At 45.3% G+C, this 22,166-nt stretch overlaps 1 protein-coding gene across 3 annotated transcripts in view; it reads left to right on the top strand.

Annotated features, from left to right (window-relative positions):
- Positions 1–22,166, top strand: part of YLPM1 (YLP motif containing 1) — a 923,718-nt gene that overhangs the window by 621,072 nt on the left and 280,480 nt on the right. For all 3 annotated transcript variants that reach the window (XR_015299909.1, XM_086937497.1, XM_086937498.1), the window contains exon 14: positions 7,203–7,286. Coding sequence is in view for 2 of the 3 variants with exons in the window: in XM_086937497.1 (XP_086793623.1) it covers positions 7,203–7,286 (84 nt within the window). In the remaining variant the exon portion in view is untranslated. The remainder of the gene's footprint in view (positions 1–7,202; positions 7,287–22,166) is intronic.

The following is a 22,166-nucleotide window of genomic DNA, read 5'->3' on the forward strand; positions in this document are numbered from 1 at the left end:
CTTCAAGCGTGCCAGAGTCGGCGGACGTTTGTTCTCCCACCTGGCACCTGCGCTCTGGAACTCACTTCCCATCCCTCTGCGGTCTGAAACATCTTACATCAAATTCCGCAAAGGTGTGAAACCTGGTTGTTTTCTCTGTAACCGATTCTTTATCTTCCATTGTCCTCTCTTACTTCTGTTTTCTTAGCGCCGGGAAACCTACGGGTAGCTGAGCGCTCTACAAAATCAGATATAATAATAATAATAATAATATCTTGGCATAGATCGCCGCCTAGTGTTGGGTCCGGATGTTTGCACTTTGTTGTCCTGGAAGAGTCTTCGAAGTATCACAAGATAGGTGACTCGTCCCCTGGACTACAGTGCGCATGGGCATCTTCTCAATCTTCAGATTGTTTTTTTCCGCCATTGGGTTTGGATGCTATTCCTCAGCTCCAACTTCGGAACCAAAACTTTTTCAACTTTCTATGGCCAAAAGGTCTTCTACCTCGACGGTATTGTTCTCGTTCGGTAAAACTTTGCTCGATAACACTTTCCATCTCGATCCGGTCGTCGCTACGTGGACCTGCTGCCGATGGAAAGGACCCCATTGAAAAGGTGCCCACAATGTCAGTTCCCACATACTGATACACATACAGTATGCAACAAGTGCCTCTCTCCCGAGCACAACGAGGAAAACTGTCCAGCTTGTGCTCAGTTCCTGTCAAAGAAGACTATCAGGAACCGAAGGGCCGCTAGACAAGAGATGCAGCAGCAGGCACCGGAACTGGAGAACATTTTCGATGAGGAACACAGCCTCCCAGAAGCGGATGACTCCGACCTCGAAATTGTCACAGTAGAAGACCAGTCGGACTCCGATGACCAGATCACACCGGGGCAAACCGTGAGTACCAAGCCCCCTACCCCGCTTCCATCTCAAGATGAGGCTCCGGTCAAAGCATCGCCTAAAGGCATTAGCCGAGATCGACAAACTCCTTCAGAGACCCCGCCTTCTGGCTCGGCTCCGAAGACCAAACCCAAGCCTTCTGCGACCCAGGGAACTAGCTACACTCTTCCCAAAAAGGCAGCCGAACCGAAAAAGGTTGTCGAGCCAAAGAAAATCATCGAAACAAAAAAGGTTGTTGATCCCAAGAGAATAGTCGACCCGGAAAAGGCAGTTAGCCGAAAAAGTGTCGACCTCCCAAAAACATGTCACACTAAAATTCCTGGTGACCCGAAAAAGGCAGCTGAGTCGACAAAAAAAACGGTCGATCCGAAAAAGGTTATCGAACCGAAAACACCAGTCGACCCGAAGAAAAGTATCGAACCGAAAACACCGCTCGAGCCGAAAAAGGTTATCGGGCCAAAAAGCACGGTTGATCCGAAAAAAGTTGTAGAACCAAAGAAGGTCGCCGAACCAAAAAGACGGTAAAGATGAAACACGTCGAACAAAAGAAAGTCACCGACCCGAAAACGGTCACCGACCCGGAAACAGCAGTCTAGCCAAAAGAAGCTCCACAGCCGAAGGCCCTTGAGCCAAAGACTCATAAACAAGTCACTAAGCCAAAATCATCGACGCCAAAACGACGGACAGTTGAGGAAGAACTTTTCCACCCTGATCCAGTGGAGGAAGAACAACCTAAACTGTATATAGACCCTAAAACAGCACGGGTAACAGTTTATCACAGGAAGAAGAGACCTTTGAACACTGACATTTCCCCTGTTCCTCCAAAGAAGAAAGACTTTGCAGCATCTCCCTCAAGGCCTTCACTCCTCCTCGTTTCTTTCCTGACATGCCTTATGTACCTTACTCTCCTTCACATTATGATGAGACAGAAAACATAGGGGACGATTCTCAAGATCACTTTGTAGACCCGGAGGATCAGGATGTACAGGATAACACATGGGATGACCAAAATGACCCTTATGATACATACGACCCACAACCCATCCCTGACACCTCTACATATTCTAAAAAGCCGTTGCCTACTGACGACACCATTGTCTTTAACCAACTAGTGGATAGGGCAGCTAAATATCAGAATGTAGACATGCTCACTGACCCAATAGAGGAGGATTTCCTATTCAACACTTTTCCTACTTCAGAAAAAAGCGTACGTACAGTCCCTATGTTAAAAGGGGTACTAAAACACGCGCCAGACATATTTAAAGATCCAGCCAGAGCGCGTGTACTCAATCCCAGAATTGAGAAAAAGTATAAGGCAGCCCCTACAGACCCTTCTTATATTAAATCACAATTGCCTTTAGACTCATTAGTGGTAGCAAACGCTCGAAAGCGAGCTAATTCACAAACAGGAAATGCTCCCCCTCCTGACAAAGAGTCAAAGATACTAGAAGCCTCAGGCAAAGGAGTGGCATCCCAAGCAGCAAACACTTGGAGAATTGCAAACACACAGGCTCTATTAGCACGATACGATAGAGCACATTATGACCAGCTGGAAGGTTTACTACAACACCTCCCAGGACCATTCAAATCTAAAGCTAATGACCTAATACAGGAAGGCAAATTTATAACAAATGCTTCCATTAAATGTGCACTTGATGCAGCTGACACAGCAGCTAGGTCTATTAACACTACCGTATTACTACGCCGGCATGCGTGGCTACGCATTTCCGGATTTAAAAATGAGGTGCAGTCAACCATCCTCAACCAGCCAGTTAACCAAGACTTTCTGTTTGACCCGGCAGTAGATACCATCTTGGAGAAGATAAAAAAAGATACTGATACTGCTAAGTCAATGGGCGCACTTCAGTTTCAACAATCTAGAAGTTACTTTTGCCGCTCCTCCTTTCGAGGCTCAGGTAGAGGCAAAACATCCCAAACTTCCTCTACATTCAAAAGTAATACCCAGAGCACCTTTAGTAAAGGCTCCAACAGAGGAGGTTATAGAGGCAATAATAACAAGGGCAGAGGACGTGGCGGCAACAACACCAGAGCCTCCACCTCCACCAAACAGTGACTTGCTCACACTCCCTCCAAACCACTCAACACCGGTCGGAGGCAGACTAAAACAATTCCTACCAGTCTGGAACGCAATTACCACAGACACGGGTGAGACAAACTATCCAGTATGGTTATTGCCTGGAACTCACTTCTACTCCACCCAACATACCACCCAAACACTGTCCTATGTCCAAAGAACACGTCACGCTGTTACAACAAGAGGTAACATCCATGCTAGAAAAGGGAGCCATAGAGCCAGTCCCTTTTCAACACCAAGGGACCTGAGTAAACTTATTATACTTCCTTATTCCCAAAAAGGACGGGTCCTTCAGACCAATATTGGGCCTCAGACCTCTGAACCAATACATACTCTAAGAGCATTTCCATATGATCACTCTTCAACAAGTACTCCCGTTACTCCAACAGGGCGAGTTCCTCGCTACATTAGACCTCAAGGATGCATACTTTCACATACCTGTACATCCAGCTCACAGGAAATACCTCCGATTCACAATAGAAGGTCAACACTATCAATTCAAAGTTCTCCCCTTCGGGGTAACTACAGCACCAAGGGTTTTCACAAAATGCCTAGCAGTAGTAGCAGCACACCTAAGAAGGCAACACATCCATGTGCTCCTCTACCTGGACGATTTGCTCATAAAAGCCAACTCATGCGCACAGTGTGCAAACCACACATCCCAGACAATTCAGCTGCTGCACAGTCTGGGTTTTTCCATAAATTGCACAAAATCACATCTGCAGCCCTCCCACATACAACAATATCTGGGAGCAACAAGAGATACCTCAGTGGCAAAAGCATATCCAAATACAGTCAGGATAGCCAACATGCAGTCTTCAATTCAAAGATTTCACCCACAACACTCCTTGCCGGCTCGAGTGTTCATGCAGCTCATAGGCATGATGGCCTCCTGCATATTCATTGTCCCTCATGCCCGACTTCAAATGCGTCCATTGCAAGAATGCCTAGCACGGCAGTGGAACCAAGCTCAAGGACAACTAAAAGACCTGGTGTTGGTAGACAGTCGCACTCACAACTCTCTGCAGTGGTGGAACCCACAAAACCTTTCCAAGGGGCGACTGTTCCAAGAGCCAGTTCCACAAGTAGTGCTAACAGCGGACACACCACTGACAGGTTGGGGAGCCCACCTACTACAATACACAGTCCAAGGGCTCTGGACAGTCGAGCAGAATACACTGCACATAAACCACTTAGTGTTGCTAGCAGTATTTCTAGCGATGAAAGCCTTCCAGAAATACTTGTACAACAAGGCTGTATTAATCCGGACGGACAACATGACAGCCATGTACTATATACAGAAACAGGGGGGTACACACTCTCCGCAGCTGTCTCACCTATCACAGAGCATATGGAGGTGGGCAATTCCAAAAAACATCTTTCTCCTGGCAGAACACCTCCCAGGAATAGACAATCGGATCGCAGATCGCCTAAGCAGACACAACCAACAGATACATGAATGAGAGATTCACCCTCAAGTCTTCCAATCATTCTTCAAAAAGTGGGGGCATCCAGAGATAGATCTGTTTGCCACAAAAGAAAACTCAAAATGCCAGTCCTTTGCCGCCAGGTTTCCACACCCATTGTCACAGGGCCATGCGATATGGATGAACTGGTCAGGCAGATTTGCGTACGCTTTTCCGCCAACCCCACTGATTCCATTAGTGGCACGCAAACTAAAGCAACAGTCCCTCACAATGATCCTAATTGCTCCCACATGGACAAGACAGCCATGGTACATGACACTCCTAGACCTCTCAGTAGTCCCACACCAAAGGCTGCGCCTATCGCCAAAGCTGTTAACGCAGAACTGTGGAGAAATCAGGCACCCGGATCCCAATCAGATGAACCTAGCGATCTGGCTCCTGAAGTCTTAGAGTTCGGATATCTTAACTTGACTCCAGACTGTATGAACATTATCAAGGAAGCAAGATGCCCAACTACTAGAGTATGCTACGCAGCTAAATGGAAAAGATTTGTAATTTACTGCAATAATAACCAAATCAATCCCATTAGATGCCTCCATACAAAACATTATATGTTACTTATTACATCTTCAAAGATGCAATCTAGCATACTCTTCCATAAGGCTACACCTTGGTGCTTTAGCAGCATATCTCCAGAACAGACAACACCTGTCCCTGTTCAGAATACCACCTATCAAACCTTTTATGGAAGGAATAAAAAAGAATCATCCCTCCAAGACATCCACCTTCGCCAGTCTGGAAGTTAAACATAGTACTTACCAGACTAATGGAGCCAACTTTCTAACCACTCCATTCGTGCGGATTACAATTCCTAACATGGAAAGTGGCATTTTTAGTAGCCATTACCTCGCTCAGGCGAGTGAGCGAGCTACAGGCACTAACAATTCCGAAACCTTTCATGCAAATACATCAGAATAAGGTAGTACTCCATACCAAAAGTTACATCAACATTTCATCTCAATCAGTCAATAGATTTGCCAGTTTTCTTCCAAAACCCGCAGTCAGTGGCTAAAAGAGCTCTACACACACTAGATGTAAAAAGAGCTCTATTATATTACGTTGACAGAACTAAAGCTTTCAGAAAGACAAAACAACTATTTGTTGCTTTTGCTCCACAGCATAAGGGTAACCCTATTTCAAAATCGGGAATAGCCAGATGGATAGTTAAGTGCATTCAAATATGCTATCAAAAGGCCAAGCGCACTCTAACAGTTCCCCCCAAAAATCCACTCAACGCGCAAAATGGGGCATCCATGGCTTTCCTAGGAAATATTCCACTAGAAGACATATGTAGAGCAGCTACATGGTCTAGCATACACACTTTCACTAAACACTACTGTGTAGACGTGCAAGCAAAACAGCAAGCTGCTGTAGGCCAGGCTGTCCTAAAAACTCTTTCAAACTGCTGCAGCTGGTATAGGTGACCTCCGCTAGAGGAGATACTGCTATACAGTCTATGCTAAGATATGAATTCAGCAGCCCACATGCCTCGAGCGGAAAATGCTACTTACCAGTATGCATCTATTCTTGGCATGTAGGGCTGCTGACATTAATATCGCCCACCCTCCTCCCCGGTGCCTGTCGCAGCTGCAGTAATTCTTTCTACACACATTTACATGGTCATCTCTTACTTTTCTATACTCCATCTTTGCCACAATGGCGAAAAACAATCTGAAAGTGGAGAAGATGCCCATGTGCACTGTAGTCCAGGGGAGGAGTCACCTATCTCTTGATACTTCGAAGACTCTTCCAGGACAACAAAGTGCAAACATCCGGACCCAATACTAGGCGGCGATCTATGCTAAAATATGAATGTCAGCAGCCCTACATGCCAATAACAGATGCATACTGGTAAGTAGCATTTTCCCTAATCTTGGTTTCTATGAAGCCCTCAATGCTGTAAGTACCATCTCCAGTGGCATTAACACCAGCATCCCCTTAAGCCGCCACGCCTGGCTCCAAATCCAAAAGCAACTTCTTAACGTGGTTTGATGTAGAACATCTCTTTGTTCCACAGGTTGATGAAATGCTCGAAAAAAGGATACGTACATTACTAAATCAAAGTCCTCCATTCAAAAGTCCACCTTTTGGGAATACCAAACCAAACACGGATTCAGGGCAATAGCATTCTCCCAAAGGCAGGGTTGCCAACACCATCAGCAGTTATTTCAGGTCATGCAGCCCTTCAAATCCTCTCATGAGATTTCTATAGAGATAATTGCTGAGGGAGCTCTAACCGGGTTGCCTCAACCTCATAGAAGTGACTTTCCTTTCATTCCCACTGACCACCTCTCAGGGAATACTGCAGTTTTGTCCTCCAGTGGTAGGCAATTACGTTGGGCAGCTGGGTGATCTCTGTAGTATGGGGGGAGTATTTTTACCAAAAGTGAGTAACTGTTTCTTATTCTTTCCTGCTTATTGTAGAAATATTCAGTTTGAGTTTAATGAAATTAGCCATGATGACCTGGTGTTACATATAAGTAACTTTTTCTTCAGCTTTCTGCTCATAAAAAGAAGCTAAGTGGATACTGGCTTTTATCTTGAGGTTCAAAATTGACTAGATACTTGTAGGAGCTTATATTTTAAGCAGCATGGGTTTAATCACCCTGTTGAACTACTGCTACACGCTGCATGCTTTTAGATACCTTTTTGTGTTTAAATGTTCTGTGGAGGTTGTTGTTTGGCATGCTTATGGTTGCTAATGATTAGGGATGACCTTGTGGTAAACTGTTAACAGGTGTACTTGGCTGAGACAACTGCTGATAACCAGACATGTGCCAAGAGGAACGTGCACGGTCGCAAACTAAAGGAGATAAATAAGGTAAATATTCATTTTTGTCATATTTTTTAGTATCATATAAAGTTCTCACTTGGCCCATCTAGTATGCACAAATACCCCTATCTGAATGTTCGTTTTTTTTCTTCAATTAATGTTTGTTTTGAAAACGCAAATTTGCTAATTGAGATGTACCCCATTTTATTTTCTAGAAGTGGACACAAAATGAAGACACTTAACTTGCATGTGTAGATCTACTTCGGTGTTTATGTGAATGTTAACATCTTAATTCAGAAGTTGAAGCTTCTGACTGTGTATTTAAAAAGTATGATATCTGACGTTCTCTGGAGCTTGATCAGAGCTTGAATATTCAAGCTAGGAGCAGCCATCTGAGGCTTTTAGAGCCATTTATATATAAATCATTCCTCAATTGGTATTGCCATCCAACTGCAACATTCACCAGGGTCTTCTGTGGCCTGCTTTTGACGATTTCATTAAAACACAGTCTGATTTAACTTTTGATGTCCTATCAGTGGTGTGTTTGAATTAGTAACTCTGTTAAGTGAGTGTGTCCTTGTAGGAAACTGGAGTATTAGACTTTGGAGGAAAGAACCTGTACTCTTGAGGAAATCTCTGGCTGATCCCACACAGTAAAAACAATCTATAGTGTCTTAAATTAAAAGTATGTTTTTCTAGCATACTGATTCTTTGTTGATTCACATATTTGAATCATTCCCTGTTGCAGTAGGAGGCCCGCTGTAACTTCTTATAGGCAGTCCAAGGCATAACATGTTGGAAAGGCCTCACAATAGTGGTGTGGCACTTTATTTGTGCGCTTACCTTATTTCAAAAGACGATAACTCCAGCCAGTGAAGTGAGAGTACCTTTAGTCCCACCCCTCCAAGAGGCCATCTTACTCCAGACTTCCACTGTGTGTTGTGGGGTAAGGGAGTTCTGAAGCTTTTCTCTCTTATGTCTGATAATGCTTTATTTTTCAACTAAAATCTTCAAATTTAGCCTTTCTTTGTCATGTGGACCTTGGGATTAGACGTCTGCAGTTGTCTTGAACATGTAAACAGTTTTCAAAAAGCATCTTCAAGGCATGTCATGTGGCAAAGTGAGAGTATTGACTAATGATTCTTGCAGAATGTTAATAGTTTGCGTTTATCCACATCACAAACCAAGAGACTGTATAATCTACAGGACATTTTCTGCTGTTACTGACTGCAAAGGAGGACTTCTGAGGTGGCTACAAAATTCTAAAGTTGCTGAAACACCCTTTACTAAGATGAGTCTGTACCAAGGGCTGTGCCTTCACAGAAAAATAAAGTATTTAAGTGCCAGAAAAGGCAATATTTAATAGACTTTTAGCCACAGATTCCTTACCTTAGAATTATTCCAAGGTGTCAGACTGGATCCGGAAAGTTTTCTTGAGCCCTCATTTCCATGTGTCGGTAGGTCACGTTGTGCCGGGTCCGCGCTGGCTGAAAGGTGCTCTATAGGCACCACGAGTCCGTTCTTTTCGCACCAGTCTGTGCAGAAATGGGAAGAGCTACTCCATAGTCAATTTTTAACTAACTTTTTTTGACTGTTTGTCAAAGCTTTTTGAGGTTTATTTCTCCTGGTGTGGTAGAAAATGTAATCAAAGAAGTCTGCCTTTAAGCACTGCGGTGCCTGTCACTGTTCGATGTCGATGACGGACCCGCAACTTGTTTGCCTCTGGTGCGTTGAGCACGACAACCAGCCAAAGGCCTGCTTTGAATGTCGCGCCTGGCACCCGAAGCCCTTGAGGGAGCGATCCTTCAATCTCCTGGCAGCTCCACCTATAACGCTGTGATGTTCTAGATCCTGGACGAGAGGAAGGTTCCTGGAGCTGTCAGAAAGTCTGCAAAGCTTTTAGCACTCAAATTTGTCGAGTCATTTGGAAAGAAGTCTAAGCTTCCTTCGTCTTCTCATCTGTTGGCTGATGAGACAAGGGAGTGTTACTCGAGGTCTTGCTCCACGGTTGAGCGAGCGCCTGGGTTTACTTTGAACCTCCCAGAGTTTCTGGGAGCCAGAGTGACCTCTGCCCACCCTAAAGAGGCGAACGCTCCTGACGCCGGCTGTACCATCCCTGTTTACAACCCCGATTTCGACACAGAGCCGTATGGGTGTCGCCCGACTCCTGCACCGACTGGAGCCATGTTATTCCTGTCCAGACCCTAAACCCTATTCCTATTGACTAGGACTCAGAGAAAAATTGTAGGTGTCGCTGGACCCTGAAAAATACCAGCCTTATGACTACTTGGACTCGTGTGAGGACCTGGATGAAACCAGCTCTAAATCAAGGCATGCTTTCAAAGCATACTGTGGCTACAGTGGAGGGAGTGTAATTCATAATGGTGATGCTGAGGGCAGCTGAGGTCCTGTATCCTACCTTGCCCTTGACGGAAGTGCTTAATCCGGGAGTGTCCCCTTTTGAAGCGCTTCTCCCATTCAGCAAAGCATTTACTGATGTCCTGCATTGAACCTGGTCTAAGCTCAGCACAGGGGCTCATGTGAGCAGGGCAATTGTCCACCCATAATTTCTCATGGAACACCCTACCCCAGAGAGCTTGGTAGTCCAAGCCTCCACTTCACATGTAAATACTGCTTCTTTCCCACCTGCCCCGTCTTTTTTGTTAATCCAACAAGCGGGACAATCATGCAGGAAAATATTGTTCGAGGCATATTAGCGTTTTTAAAAAAAAAAGTCTTTGTAGTCACAAGTTAGGTGACTCCTCCTTTCAGTGATAGTGAGCATGGGCATCTACTCCATCCTTAGATTGTTTTTTTTCTGCCATCGGGTTTGGATGAGTATTGCTGCGGTTCGGTATAGTTTTCGAACCCCTTTAGCGCGCATTCGTCTACCCTCAACGGTATTGTCTTTCGATCGCGGTTTCCCATTCGACGCGTATCGTCCAAACTGTGAAAACCTACGATCGGGAATTTCGAAGTGGGCAGTTGGGCCTATCCATGCCGATCACACCAGCAGTCGATAGAACGGACTCCATTCAAGCTATGTCCCGGGTGTCGTGCTAAATTTCCATGCACCGACTTGCACGAGGTCTGATACCTGTGCCTATCCCCGGAACACAAAGACACATCCTGGGAAGTGTCGATCATTCCGATCGAAGAAGACCATCCGTGATCGTCTGGCTCGACGCCACAAGATGCAACACTGCAGCGACTCCGTACCGGACATCATTGGCGAAAAACCATAACACAGTCCTGCCGCAGAAGAAGAAGAAGAACTGGTCTCCGTGTTTGAAGCTGACTCCGACATGGAAGAAGACCTGAACGTCACTCCGGCTCAACGGACCATGAGTACAGACCCCCATGTGCCCACTCAGGCTAAGGAAAAGGCTTTGGTATTACCCTCTGGATCCGGTCGGCACAGAGAAAAAGATTCAGATGCCCCCACTTTGGCCTGGCTAGGAGAAAAAAAACCCAAGCCAGTCTGCAGCCAAGCCAACACCTTCGCCACCGAAACATAAGGACAAACATGTGCCTCTTCCCACGTTGTCGGTACCAAGGACATCTTCGACACCAAAAATCTTGGAGCCAAAACCCTCCAAACCTCAGAGCTGGAACCAAAGTCATCCAAGCCGAAAACCTCGGAGCCGAAAAGCTCCACACCTAAAAGCTCGTAGCTAACAACCTCCTCTCTGAAAAGTCCGGAGCCGAAACCGACCACTCCGAAGTCCCCACAGCCTAAACCAGCTAAAACTAAAGAACCAGATTCCAAACACTTGCCACCCAAAGACTCTGAACAAAAATATTCAATGCCAAAATCCACTCTGAAAGGAACAGACACTCCTTCCAAAGAACTTCCATCTGAAGAACCACCTCTGGATCCAAAACAGAAAAAACTCGGTATTGATCTAAATACTGGACACCTTATGGCTACTCTTCCTAAGAAACAGAAGTTAGACCTCCAACAATATGCCCCTATACCTCTTAAGCAAAAAAGAGTTATGGGTACCAACCCTTCTCCCCTTTATATACCTCTATCTCCTCCTCCTATTCCAAACATCACACCATCAAATTCACCACCTCCAAGGTCACCTGACTCATAGGATGACAATTTCGATGATGGGGTTGGGGATGAGGATCATCATATCGTGCAAGCCCTGGATATACCACATGACACTGACCCATGGGATGATAATGAAAAGAATCTAGATGTACCAAATTACCCTGATCTATATCCCTCTAGGCCTCCCCCACCTGATGACATTGGCTTTGTGCAACTCATCAACAGGGCTGCCCAATATCACAGGGTGAAACTACATAGTGACCCTCTAGAGGAGAGCTTCCTTGTAGAAACGTTCACACATTCACAGAGGTCTACTAACACTCTACCCATGCTAAAAGGCATGTTAAAACATACTAACAAGGTATTCAGAGACCTGGTTAGAGCCCGAATACTAACACCTCAGGTGGATAAAAATACAACGCCGCTCCTACAGACCCTGTATACATAAAAGGTCAGTCACCACTAGACTCTCTTGTTGTGTCTTAACGCCTGCAAGAGAGCGAACTCTCAAACTGGCGACGCTCCTCCTCCTGAGAAGGAGTCAAAACTTATTGACGCCTCGGGCAAAAACGAAGCTTCCCAGGCCGCCAATTCTTGGCGTATTGCCAATGCTCAAGCTCTATTGGCACATTACGACAGGGCACATTATGATGAATTAGAAAAACTTCTACAACATTTGCCAAAAGAACATAAGGCAAAAGCTAACGACCTCATTCAGGAAGGGAAGCTCATCACAAAAACTTCCATTAAATGCGCCCTAGATGTAGCAGAGACAGCTTCGTGTGCTATCAACATTAGCATACTGCTGCAGAGCCACTCTTGGCTTTGAATCTCTGGATTCAAGCAGGAGGTACAATCCTCCATACTTAATCAACCCTTCGGTAAAGAACATCTTTTTGGGCCAACAGTAGGTACTTCATTAGAAAAAATTAAGAATGACACTGCTAAATCCATGGGAGTCCTACAATTACCTTCTAGCAGGGGTTCCTTTTGTCGCTCCTTCTACAGGGGTGGCTCAAAAACACTTTCAGAAAATCCCTCCTCCTCTTACAACGGGAACAACCAATCTAGCCTCTCCAGAGGCTATTTTGTATGAGGTTACAGAGGAAACAATAACAAGGACAGAAGAATATGTAACTCCACCCGCACTTCCCATGCCAACAAACAGTGACTTCCCCCACTACCCCCCGACCACTCCAATCCTATCGGGGGACGTCTCTCACAGTTCATACCTGTCTGGAATTCAATCACCTCACACAAGTGGGTAATACAAATAATCCAAAATGGTTATTGCCTGGAACTTACCAGCACTCCAATCAGCACTCCAATCAGCACTCCACCAACAATCCTCCAGAGAGAGCGGGCCATGTCACCAGAATATCTCACCCTGTTAAAATAAGAGAACCTCTCTGTGTTTGACAAATATGCGATAGAACTAGTCCCCTTAAATCATCAAGGGACAGGAGAAAACTCCCTATACATTTTGATTCCGAAAAAGGACGGCTTTCTCAGGCCCATACTGGACCTCAGACAGCTAAACATCTACATTCAATCGGACCACTTCCACATGCTCTCCCTACAACAGGTGCTCCCATTGCTTCAGCAAGGTGACTTTCTTTCCACTCTAGATTTAAAGGACGCCTACTTTCATATTCCCATTCACCCGGCTCACAGTAAATATCTCAGGTTCGTGGTGGACGGAAAACACTACCAATTCAAAGTCCTCCCATTCGGGGTCACTACAGCACCAAGTGTATTCACCAAGTGCCTAGCAGTAGTAGCAGCTCATTTAAGAAGACAACACATTCATGTCTTCCCTTACTTGGACAACTGGCTAGTAAAAACCAAGTCGCAACACAGCTACATACACTATGCTCACAGAACAGTTCAGCTGCTTCGTGACTTGGAATTCACTGTGAACCTCACCAAGTCTCATCTACAACCCTCCAACACTCAAGCATATCTGGTAGCTACAATAGACACTCGCAAAGCTCTAGCGTACCCCAACCCAGTCAGAATACGCAACATGCAAGCACTAATATAACAATTTCAACCGCAACACTCACTACCAGCTCGAGTGTTTATGCAGTTGATCCGAATGATGGCGTCTTGCATTCTAATTGTTCCTTACCCAAGACTCCAAATGCGTCCCCTAGAGGAATGCTTAGCAAGTCAGTGGAACAACGCTCCAGGTCAGTTAAATTATCTGGTGTTGGTGGACAGACGCACTCGTCACTCTCTGCAGTGGTGGAATACACAAAACCTTTCCAAAGGGAGGCCGTTCATCAAACCGGTTCCACAGATAGTGCTCACAGCAGATGCTTCCCTCACTGTTTGGGGAGCTCATCTTCAAACGCATAACATTCAGGGAATGTGGACTCCACAACAAAAACAGCTCCACATAAACCATTTGGAGCTGATCGCAATTTTTCTAGCATTGAAAGCTTTTCAGACACATCTAGTAAGCAAAGCTGTCCTAGTTCGTACGGACATGACAGCAATGCACTATATACAAAAACAGGGGGGACACACACTCTACAGCCTTCATACCTAGCTCAAAGCATATGGAGGTGGGACATACCTCAAAACATATACCTCCTTGCAGAACATCTCCCAGGAGTAGACAGTCAGATTGCAGATCTGCTCAGTCGTCAAGAGACAACAGATCCACAAATGGGAACTACATGCCCAAGTACTCCTCCCATTCTTCCAAATGTGTGGCTACCCAGAAATAGATCTTTGCCACACTCCGCAACACAAAATGCCCAGACATGTCCAGGTATCCACACCCATTGTCCAAAGGCAATGCGCTATGGATGAATTGGTCAGGGAAATTTGCTTACGCTTTTCCACCTCTCTCGCTAATTCCTTTAGTGGTTTGGAAGCTCACTCAACAATCCCTCACAATGATCCTAGTTGCTCCCCCATGGGCTCGACAACCATGGTTCACAACCTTGTTGGAACTATTGATAGTTTCTCATCAAAAGTTTCACCTATCCCCCAAGCTTCTCACTCAGAAACATGGAGAGATAAGACATCCAGATCCCAGTCAACTCAACCTTGCGATCTGGCACCTGAAAACTTAGAATTTGGCTACCTTAATCTCCCATCAGACTGCTTGAACGTCATTAGAGAGGCAAGGCATCCTACCACAAGAGCATGCTATGCAGCAAAATGGAAACTATTTGCAATTTAATGTACTGAAAACCAAATCGATGCGCTAGATGCTTCAACTCAAAAGAGAATTTGCTATGTTACACCTACAACGTGCTAACTTAGCATATACATCTATACGATTACATCTTGCCGCTATAGCGGCTTACCTACAAAACAGACAACACTTGTCTTTGTTTCACGTAACCACTATCAAAGCCTTTATGGAAGGACTCAAAAGAATCATTCCACCTTCTCCCGTGTGGAATCTTAATATTGTCCTTACAAGATTCATGGGCCCACTGTTGGAGTCTTTGCACAGATGCAAACTACAATTTCTAACTTGGAAAGTAGCCTTCATTTTACCCATCACATCTCTTAGAAGAGTTGGTGAGCTCCAGGCACTAATCATACAAGAACCATTTTTACAAATTCACCAAAATAAAGTGGTTCTTAAGACCAACCTAAAATGTTTACCCAAAGTAGTTTCTGCTTTTCATCTCAATCCGTCTGTTGTTACCCGTCTTTTTTCCTCAACCAGAGTCAGTAGCAGAACGTGCTATTCACACATTAGATTTAAAAAGAGCGATACTTTATTACATTGAAAAAAACCAAACCTTTTAAGAAGACCAAACAAATCTTTGTTGTTTTTTCCCCACCACCTAAGGGCAACCCCATTTCAAAAGCATGTATTGCACAATGGATAGTTAAGTGCATACAAATATGCTACCGTAAAGCTAAACGCACCTGATCGAGGCATATGAGCTGCAGATTACACACTGTGCATAGATGGCCACCTAGTGTTGGGCCCGGATGTTTGCAGTTGTTTTTGTTGTAGAAAAGTCTTTGGAAGTCACAGGATTGGTGACTCCTACTTTGGATCATACTGCGCATGGGCATCAGCTACATCCCCAGATTGTTTTTCTCCGCCACCGGGCTTAGATGTGTTTCCAGCGCTCCGTGTTGGAACCGATTTCCTTCGGCGTGCAATCCTCACCAGTTTCGACAATATAGTTTCGAACGCGTTTTCCAGTCGACGCTACTTTTCAACATCGAAGTCTTCGATTCTGGTCGTCAATGACTGCCTTCGGGCCTAACTAGGCCTCGACTCCGGGCCATGGAAAGGACACCATTTAAAAAGTGTCCTCAATGTGGGTCGGAGCACGGGGCCAGAGACTGTTCCGCTTGTGCCTCCTTCCGCTCCAAGAAGACAATACGAGACCAAAGAGCTAGGAGAATAATGGCTCGCTCATCAGCTCCGATTCCAGACGACATCTTCGAAGAGGGCGTCGACGTCCCAGAACACCATGGCGTCCACAGCAACTCAGAGGCCGAAGATTCGGAAGTCGAGGACATCACTCCAGCACAGCGGGTCGTAAGTAAGACCGTCGACACCGACCCTTCCTCGACACATTCAAAAAAGGCTTCGGTCACACCCTCGGGCTCGGGTGCACACCGGGACACTGCTTCTACTACCCCGCCCTCGGGCCCGGTTAAGAAGCTCACTAAGCCTTCCAGCAACTCGGGCTCGAGTCTGCCTGCCCACGGTGCCAGCGCACACCTACCGGCACCGAAAAAAACATAATCGGCTGCCACGCTGACATCGAAACAATCAGCGCCGAAGCATATTGCTATTCCCTCAGCACCGAAACCCAAGCCGGAACCAAGCAAACATGCTTTGGATTCGAAAAAACCATCGGATCCGAAAAATACATCGAAACCGAGAACCTTCGGGTCCCAAAACACCATCGGAGCCGGAAAACCATCGGAGCCGAAAAAGACTTCTACTTCTCAGGCTAAAGACACTGACAAACAACACACTTCAAAGCCAAAAGAAGACCCTAGCTCGGTGCCGAGAACTCCCTCCGCACCAAAGGATCGGCCTCCTGCAGAAGACCTAATTAATCCAGCCCCTGCACAAAAGACTCTTAAAAAAGATCCAACCACTGCAACTCTTAGTTGAAAAAAACGACCACTGGATACACCTGCACCGGCTCCTCATCCAAAGAAGGACATGGCTACCTCTCCTCTAAGAGTTCCTTCCCCTTCTCAACCTATGCCATCACCACCTGCTCCTCTCTCGCAACATTCCCCTACATCCTCTATCATACCAGATGATGATAACAAGGATGATGGCTCTGGCGATACAGGGGGTGGTGCAGATGATCCCTCTATTCCTCCGGGCTCACCTCACCCATCTGATGATTATAACACCCCAGACGTCCCAAATGTCCCTCAAGATGACATATACCCCTCTAGGCCTTCCCCACTAGAAGACACTATGGGATTTAATCAGTTAGTACACAGGGCTGCACAGTACCATGGGGTGGACCTACATACCGACCCTGTAGAGGAAGACTTCCTAATGGATACCTTTGATAATGCACAAAGGTCCTCATCACTTTTACCCATGCTTAAAGGAGTTAAAGGAGTGCTATACTTAACCAGCCCTTTGATGAGCAACACTTATTTGGACCTAATGTAGACGTATCCCTTGAAAAGATGAAGAATACAGATACAGCCAAATCTATGGGAGCCCTGCGGTCGCAGACTCCCAGACGCTCATTTCGCCGCTCATCTTGCAGAGGCGCCACCAGGGAATACTCTTCAGACACACCCTCTACCTCTTACAAAGCCCCCACACAATCCACCTATAGTAGGGGCTATCAAAGGGGTGGTTACAGAGGTAACAATAAGGGCAGAGGTAAAAACAACTTCTCCCGCTCTGCCTTTATCCCTACCCAATGACTTCCCTCCCCCCACCACATTCCACTCCTGTCGGGCGAAGACTACAACAATACCTACCAGCCTAGGAAAACATCACATCAGACAGGTGGGTGCTTCAAATAATTCAGTCAGGTTACTGTCTCGAACTAACATCTCCCCCCTCCCCCCAAACATACCACCCAGACAGCGTCCAATGTCACAAGAACATTTGATACTGCTCAGACAGAAGGTTATATCCCTCCTGCAGAAAAATGCAATAGAAATAGTTCCAATCCCATAGCAAAATAAAGGAGTATACTCCCTGTATTTCTTAATCCTAAAAAAGGATGGATCTCTAAGGCCTATTCTAGACCTCAGACCCCTAAACCTTTACATACAGTCGGACCACTTTCATATGGTCACACTCCATCAAGTCCTTCCGCTCCTTTTACAAAATGACTTCCTTGTCAATCTAGATCTCAAGGACGCCTACTTCCACATTCCTATCCACACAGCGCACAGGAAATATCTCAGATTTGTACTAGACGGGCAGCACTACCAATTCAAAGTACTCCCATTCGGAGTCACAACAGTAGTAGCAATACACGTAAGAAGACAGCATATTCACGTCTTCCCATATCTAGACGACTGGCTCATAAAAGCCAGCTCATACAACCAGTGTGTACAACACACTCACGCTACTATTCAACTGCTTCACGACTTAGGATTCACAGTAAATCACACAGTCGCATCTGCAACCGTCAAACACCCAATTAACACTAGCCTATCCCGCTCTAGCCAGGATAACAAGTGTATAAACTCTCTTAACAAAATTCAAACTGCTACACTCGCTCCCTTCTGAAGTGTTCATGCAGCTCATGGGAATGATGTCATCTTGCATATTCGTAGTACCTCACGCAAGACTACAAATGCGCCCACTTCAAGAGTACTTAACACGACAATGGAACCAGGCTCACAGTCAATTAACAGACCTAGTATTGGTAGACAGTCGGACTCATCGCTCTCGGCAATGGTGGATCAGCAAAAACCTTTCAAAAGGCCGACCGTTTCTAGAGCCAGTTCCTTAAATAGTCATAACAGCGGACGCATCTCTCTCCGGCTGGGGAGCTCAACTACCTCATCACACCATGCAAGGCAGGTGGACACCGCAACAAAAGTTACTCCACATCAACCACTTGGAGTTGCTAACTGTTTTTCTAGCCCTAAAAGCATTCCAAAAGCAAGTATCAGGCAAAGCTGTCTTAGTCCGCACAGACAATATGACAGCAATGTACTACATAAACAAACAGGGGGGGACACACTCTCTGCAGCTCTCTGTTAGCACAGCAGATATGGAGATGGGCTCTACCACTAAAAATCTTCAACTTAGCCTCACACGTCCCAGGAGTACAAAACACCAAAGCAGATCTGCTAAGTCGACAAACACAGCAGATCCACGAGTGGGTACTTCTTCCTCCAGTTCTTCAACCGTTCTTTTAACTGTGGGGACAACCTCAGATAGACCTCTTCGCCACCCACGAAAACGCAAAATGCCTAAACTTCGCCGCCAGATATCCACACCTGCTGTCCAAAGGCAATGCGATATGGATGAACTGGTCAGGAAAATTTGCTTACGCTTTTCCTCCTCTCCCACTACCTAAGTTAGTGGTACGCAAACTACAGCAACATTCCCGGACACTCATTCTAGTTGCTCCAACCTGGGCCAGAAAACCGTGGTACACCACGCTGCTGCAACTCTCTGTGGTACCACACCAGAAACTAAGCCTATCTCCACGCTTATTAACGCAGAACCATGGAGAGATCAGACATCCGGACCCAGCTCAGCTCAACCTATCGATCTGGCTCCTGAAGTCATAGAGTTTGTTTACCTTAAACTTCCTCCAGAATGTATGAATGTTATTAAGGAAGCTAGACGTTCCACTACTCGAGCATGTTATGCTTCTAAATGGAGACGGTTTGTAATATACTGTCAAAACACATCATAGGATACCTATTACACCTTCAAAAGTGTAATTTAGCCTACACGTCTATCAGACTGCACCTTGCTGCCATTGCAGCATACTTACAAAATAGACCACATCTATCTCTTTTTAGAGTACCTGCCATAAAGGCTTTCATGTAAGGACTCGAACGAATAATCCCTCTCAGAAACCACCCTCACCAATGTGGAAGTTAAACATTGTTCTCACACGGTTAATGGGACCTCCCTTTGAACCATTACATAACTGTGAATTGCAATTCCTAACTTAGAAAGTAGCTTTCCTAGTAGCTATCACTTCTCTCAGAAGAGTTAGTGAACTACAAGCATTTACCATTCAAGAACCCTTTCTGCAAATGTATCAAAATAAAGTGGTTCTCCATACCAATCCTAAATTCCTTCCAAAAGTCATTTCACCATTCCATCTAAATCAATCTGTTGAGCTGCCCGTATTTTTCTCGCAGCCACAAACAGTCGCAGAAAGAGCTCTTCACACCTTAGATGTAAAAAGAGCATTGCTGTACTACATTGAAAGGACTCCAACTTTTCGTAAAACTAAACAACTTTTTGTGTCTTTTTCACCACCACATAAAGGTAACCCCAAATCAAAATCTGGGATAGCTAGGCGGATTGTTAAATGCATACATATGTTACCACAAAGCTAAACGTACGTTAACTATTCCTCCTAAAGTCCATTCTACTAGAAAAATAGGGGGTTCAATGGCATTTTAGGGAACATTCCCCTAGACGATATATGCAAAGCAGCTACATGGTCTACACCGCACACATTCACAAAACATTATTGTGTAGATGTGCAAACTAAACAAGCTACTGTGGGGAAGGTTGTACTAAAAACTCTGTTTCAAACTACTGCAACAGATACGGGTGGTCGCCGCTAAAGGTGGGTACTGCTATACAAACTATGCACAGTGTGTAATCTGCAGCTCATATGCCTCGAACGGAAAATGCTACTTACCAGTATGCATCTGTTCTTGGCATGTAGAGCTGCAGAGTTGCACACGCCTCCCCGGCTACCTTTATCTGTTCCAGTATTATCTTAATTAGATACAAATCACATGGACATCACTACTTTTTGTACAACTCCATCACTTCCCTAATGGCGAAAAACAATCTGGGGATGGAGCCGATGCCCATGCGCAGTATGATCCAAAGGAGGAGTCACCTATCCTGTAACTTTCAAAGACTTTTCTACAACAAACAGAAACTTCAAACATCCGGGCCCAACACTAGGTGGCCATCTATGCACAGAGTGTAGCTCTACATGCAAGAACAGATGCATACTGGTAAGTAGCATTTTCCTAAGTTCCCTGTAAAGCGCATTCTACACGCAAAATAGGGGCATCAATGGCATTCTTAGGGAACATACCTTCAAGTGACAATTGCAAAGCTGCAACCTGGTCTACGCCACACACATTCACAAAGCACTATTGTGTAGATGTGTTAGCAAAACAAGCTAGTGTGGGCCAGGTTTCAAGAACACTATTTCAGACCACTGCAACAGATACAGGTTAGCCACTGTTTGGGAAAGAACTGCTGTATAGTTTATGCTAACTCATATGCCTTGAACGGAAAATGCTCCTTACCCAGTATGCATCTGTTCTTTGTATATAGAGCTGTAGATTCATATGCACCCACCCGCCTTCCCGGGTACCTTTACTGGCTGCAGTATTATCTTACTTAGATACACTATACATGGACATAATTTTCTACTCTTACTAACTCCATCACCACCTTTACGGCAAAACATTCTAAGGATGGAGTCAATGCCCATGCGCACTATCACCGAAAAGAGGAGTCACCAACCAAGTGACTACAAAGACTTCTTCGAAGAAAAACAAAGTGCAAACATCTGAGCCAAACACCAGAGGGCCATCTATGCTAACACATATGAATCTACAGCAGTATATTCCAAGAACAGATGCATAATTGGTAAGTAGCATTTTCCTTCTTCCACTAGCCTGGCATTGTGGTCAGCGAAGACTGCAAGCCTTTTGTGCCGCTATTCCAACGATCTGTGGGATACGGTTGCGCTGGTGTTGCCTACGGTCCTGGAGGAGACCTGGGCAGCGCTCTCCCAGCTGTCAGACATTCGGAATGCAGCTAAGTTCACCATTATATGTGGACTAGACACCACTGACTCGCTAGACATAGTTGCTTTGTCGACAATGACCCTGCTGTGCCACGTCTCTTTGAGGACTACTGGTTGTTCTGTGGATTGCCAGTCATCACTCATGTAAGTCAAGAAAGGGAGGGACGGATAGAGCTTAATGAAGTTCCAACGTACATGCCCTAAAGTAAGCCAAGAGACAGAAAAGTACGGAGTTCCTTGGTGGGATATTGGCCACCTTGTGTATACTCTAGGTAGTGAGGAGCAGGGGAATACCTCCTGTCGGAACTAGGACCCTCACACACCCAGCAAGCTAGGTGTCATGCTTCTTCATATGGGTCTGCTCCTCGTCAAGCCAGTGGTGCAATGCTTGACGGGCACCCATAAAGGGGCTCTTTATCGGAGATCTTTTGTTTCTTGCCGTATAGGTGCTGTGGGTGTGAAGGACCGGGAAAGTGTAGATGTGATATGTGACTGTAAAACAGGTAACGGAAACCTCTGTGATTATACTTATTCTGTAAGGGTTCTAACCTGATTTAAAGGAATAGGGGGAGTGTGGGGGGAGGGGGGGCAACTGTTTCGTTATAATGTGACAAAAAATTCGCTCAACCCCCCAGATGGTCAACATGTTTCTCTTTCAGGGGATACTCATCAGTAGTCATAAGCAGTGAATAATCCCTGCCCATGTGCGGACCCCGGAGCTTATAGCAAAAAAAAAAAAAATATATATATATATATATATATATATATATATATATATATATATTCCTGTACGTCGCTCCTTTCTCCACTGGAGCATAAAGTGAGGCGCACGCAAGGAGGTAATTTCCATATATTTTATTCCACAAAAGAATGACCCGACAGACGCGTTTCGGGTCTGTC

Source organism: Lissotriton vulgaris, chromosome 9, assembly GCF_964263255.1.
Source record: "Lissotriton vulgaris chromosome 9, aLisVul1.2, whole genome shotgun sequence".
Classification (NCBI taxonomy): domain Eukaryota; kingdom Metazoa; phylum Chordata; class Amphibia; order Caudata; family Salamandridae; genus Lissotriton; species Lissotriton vulgaris.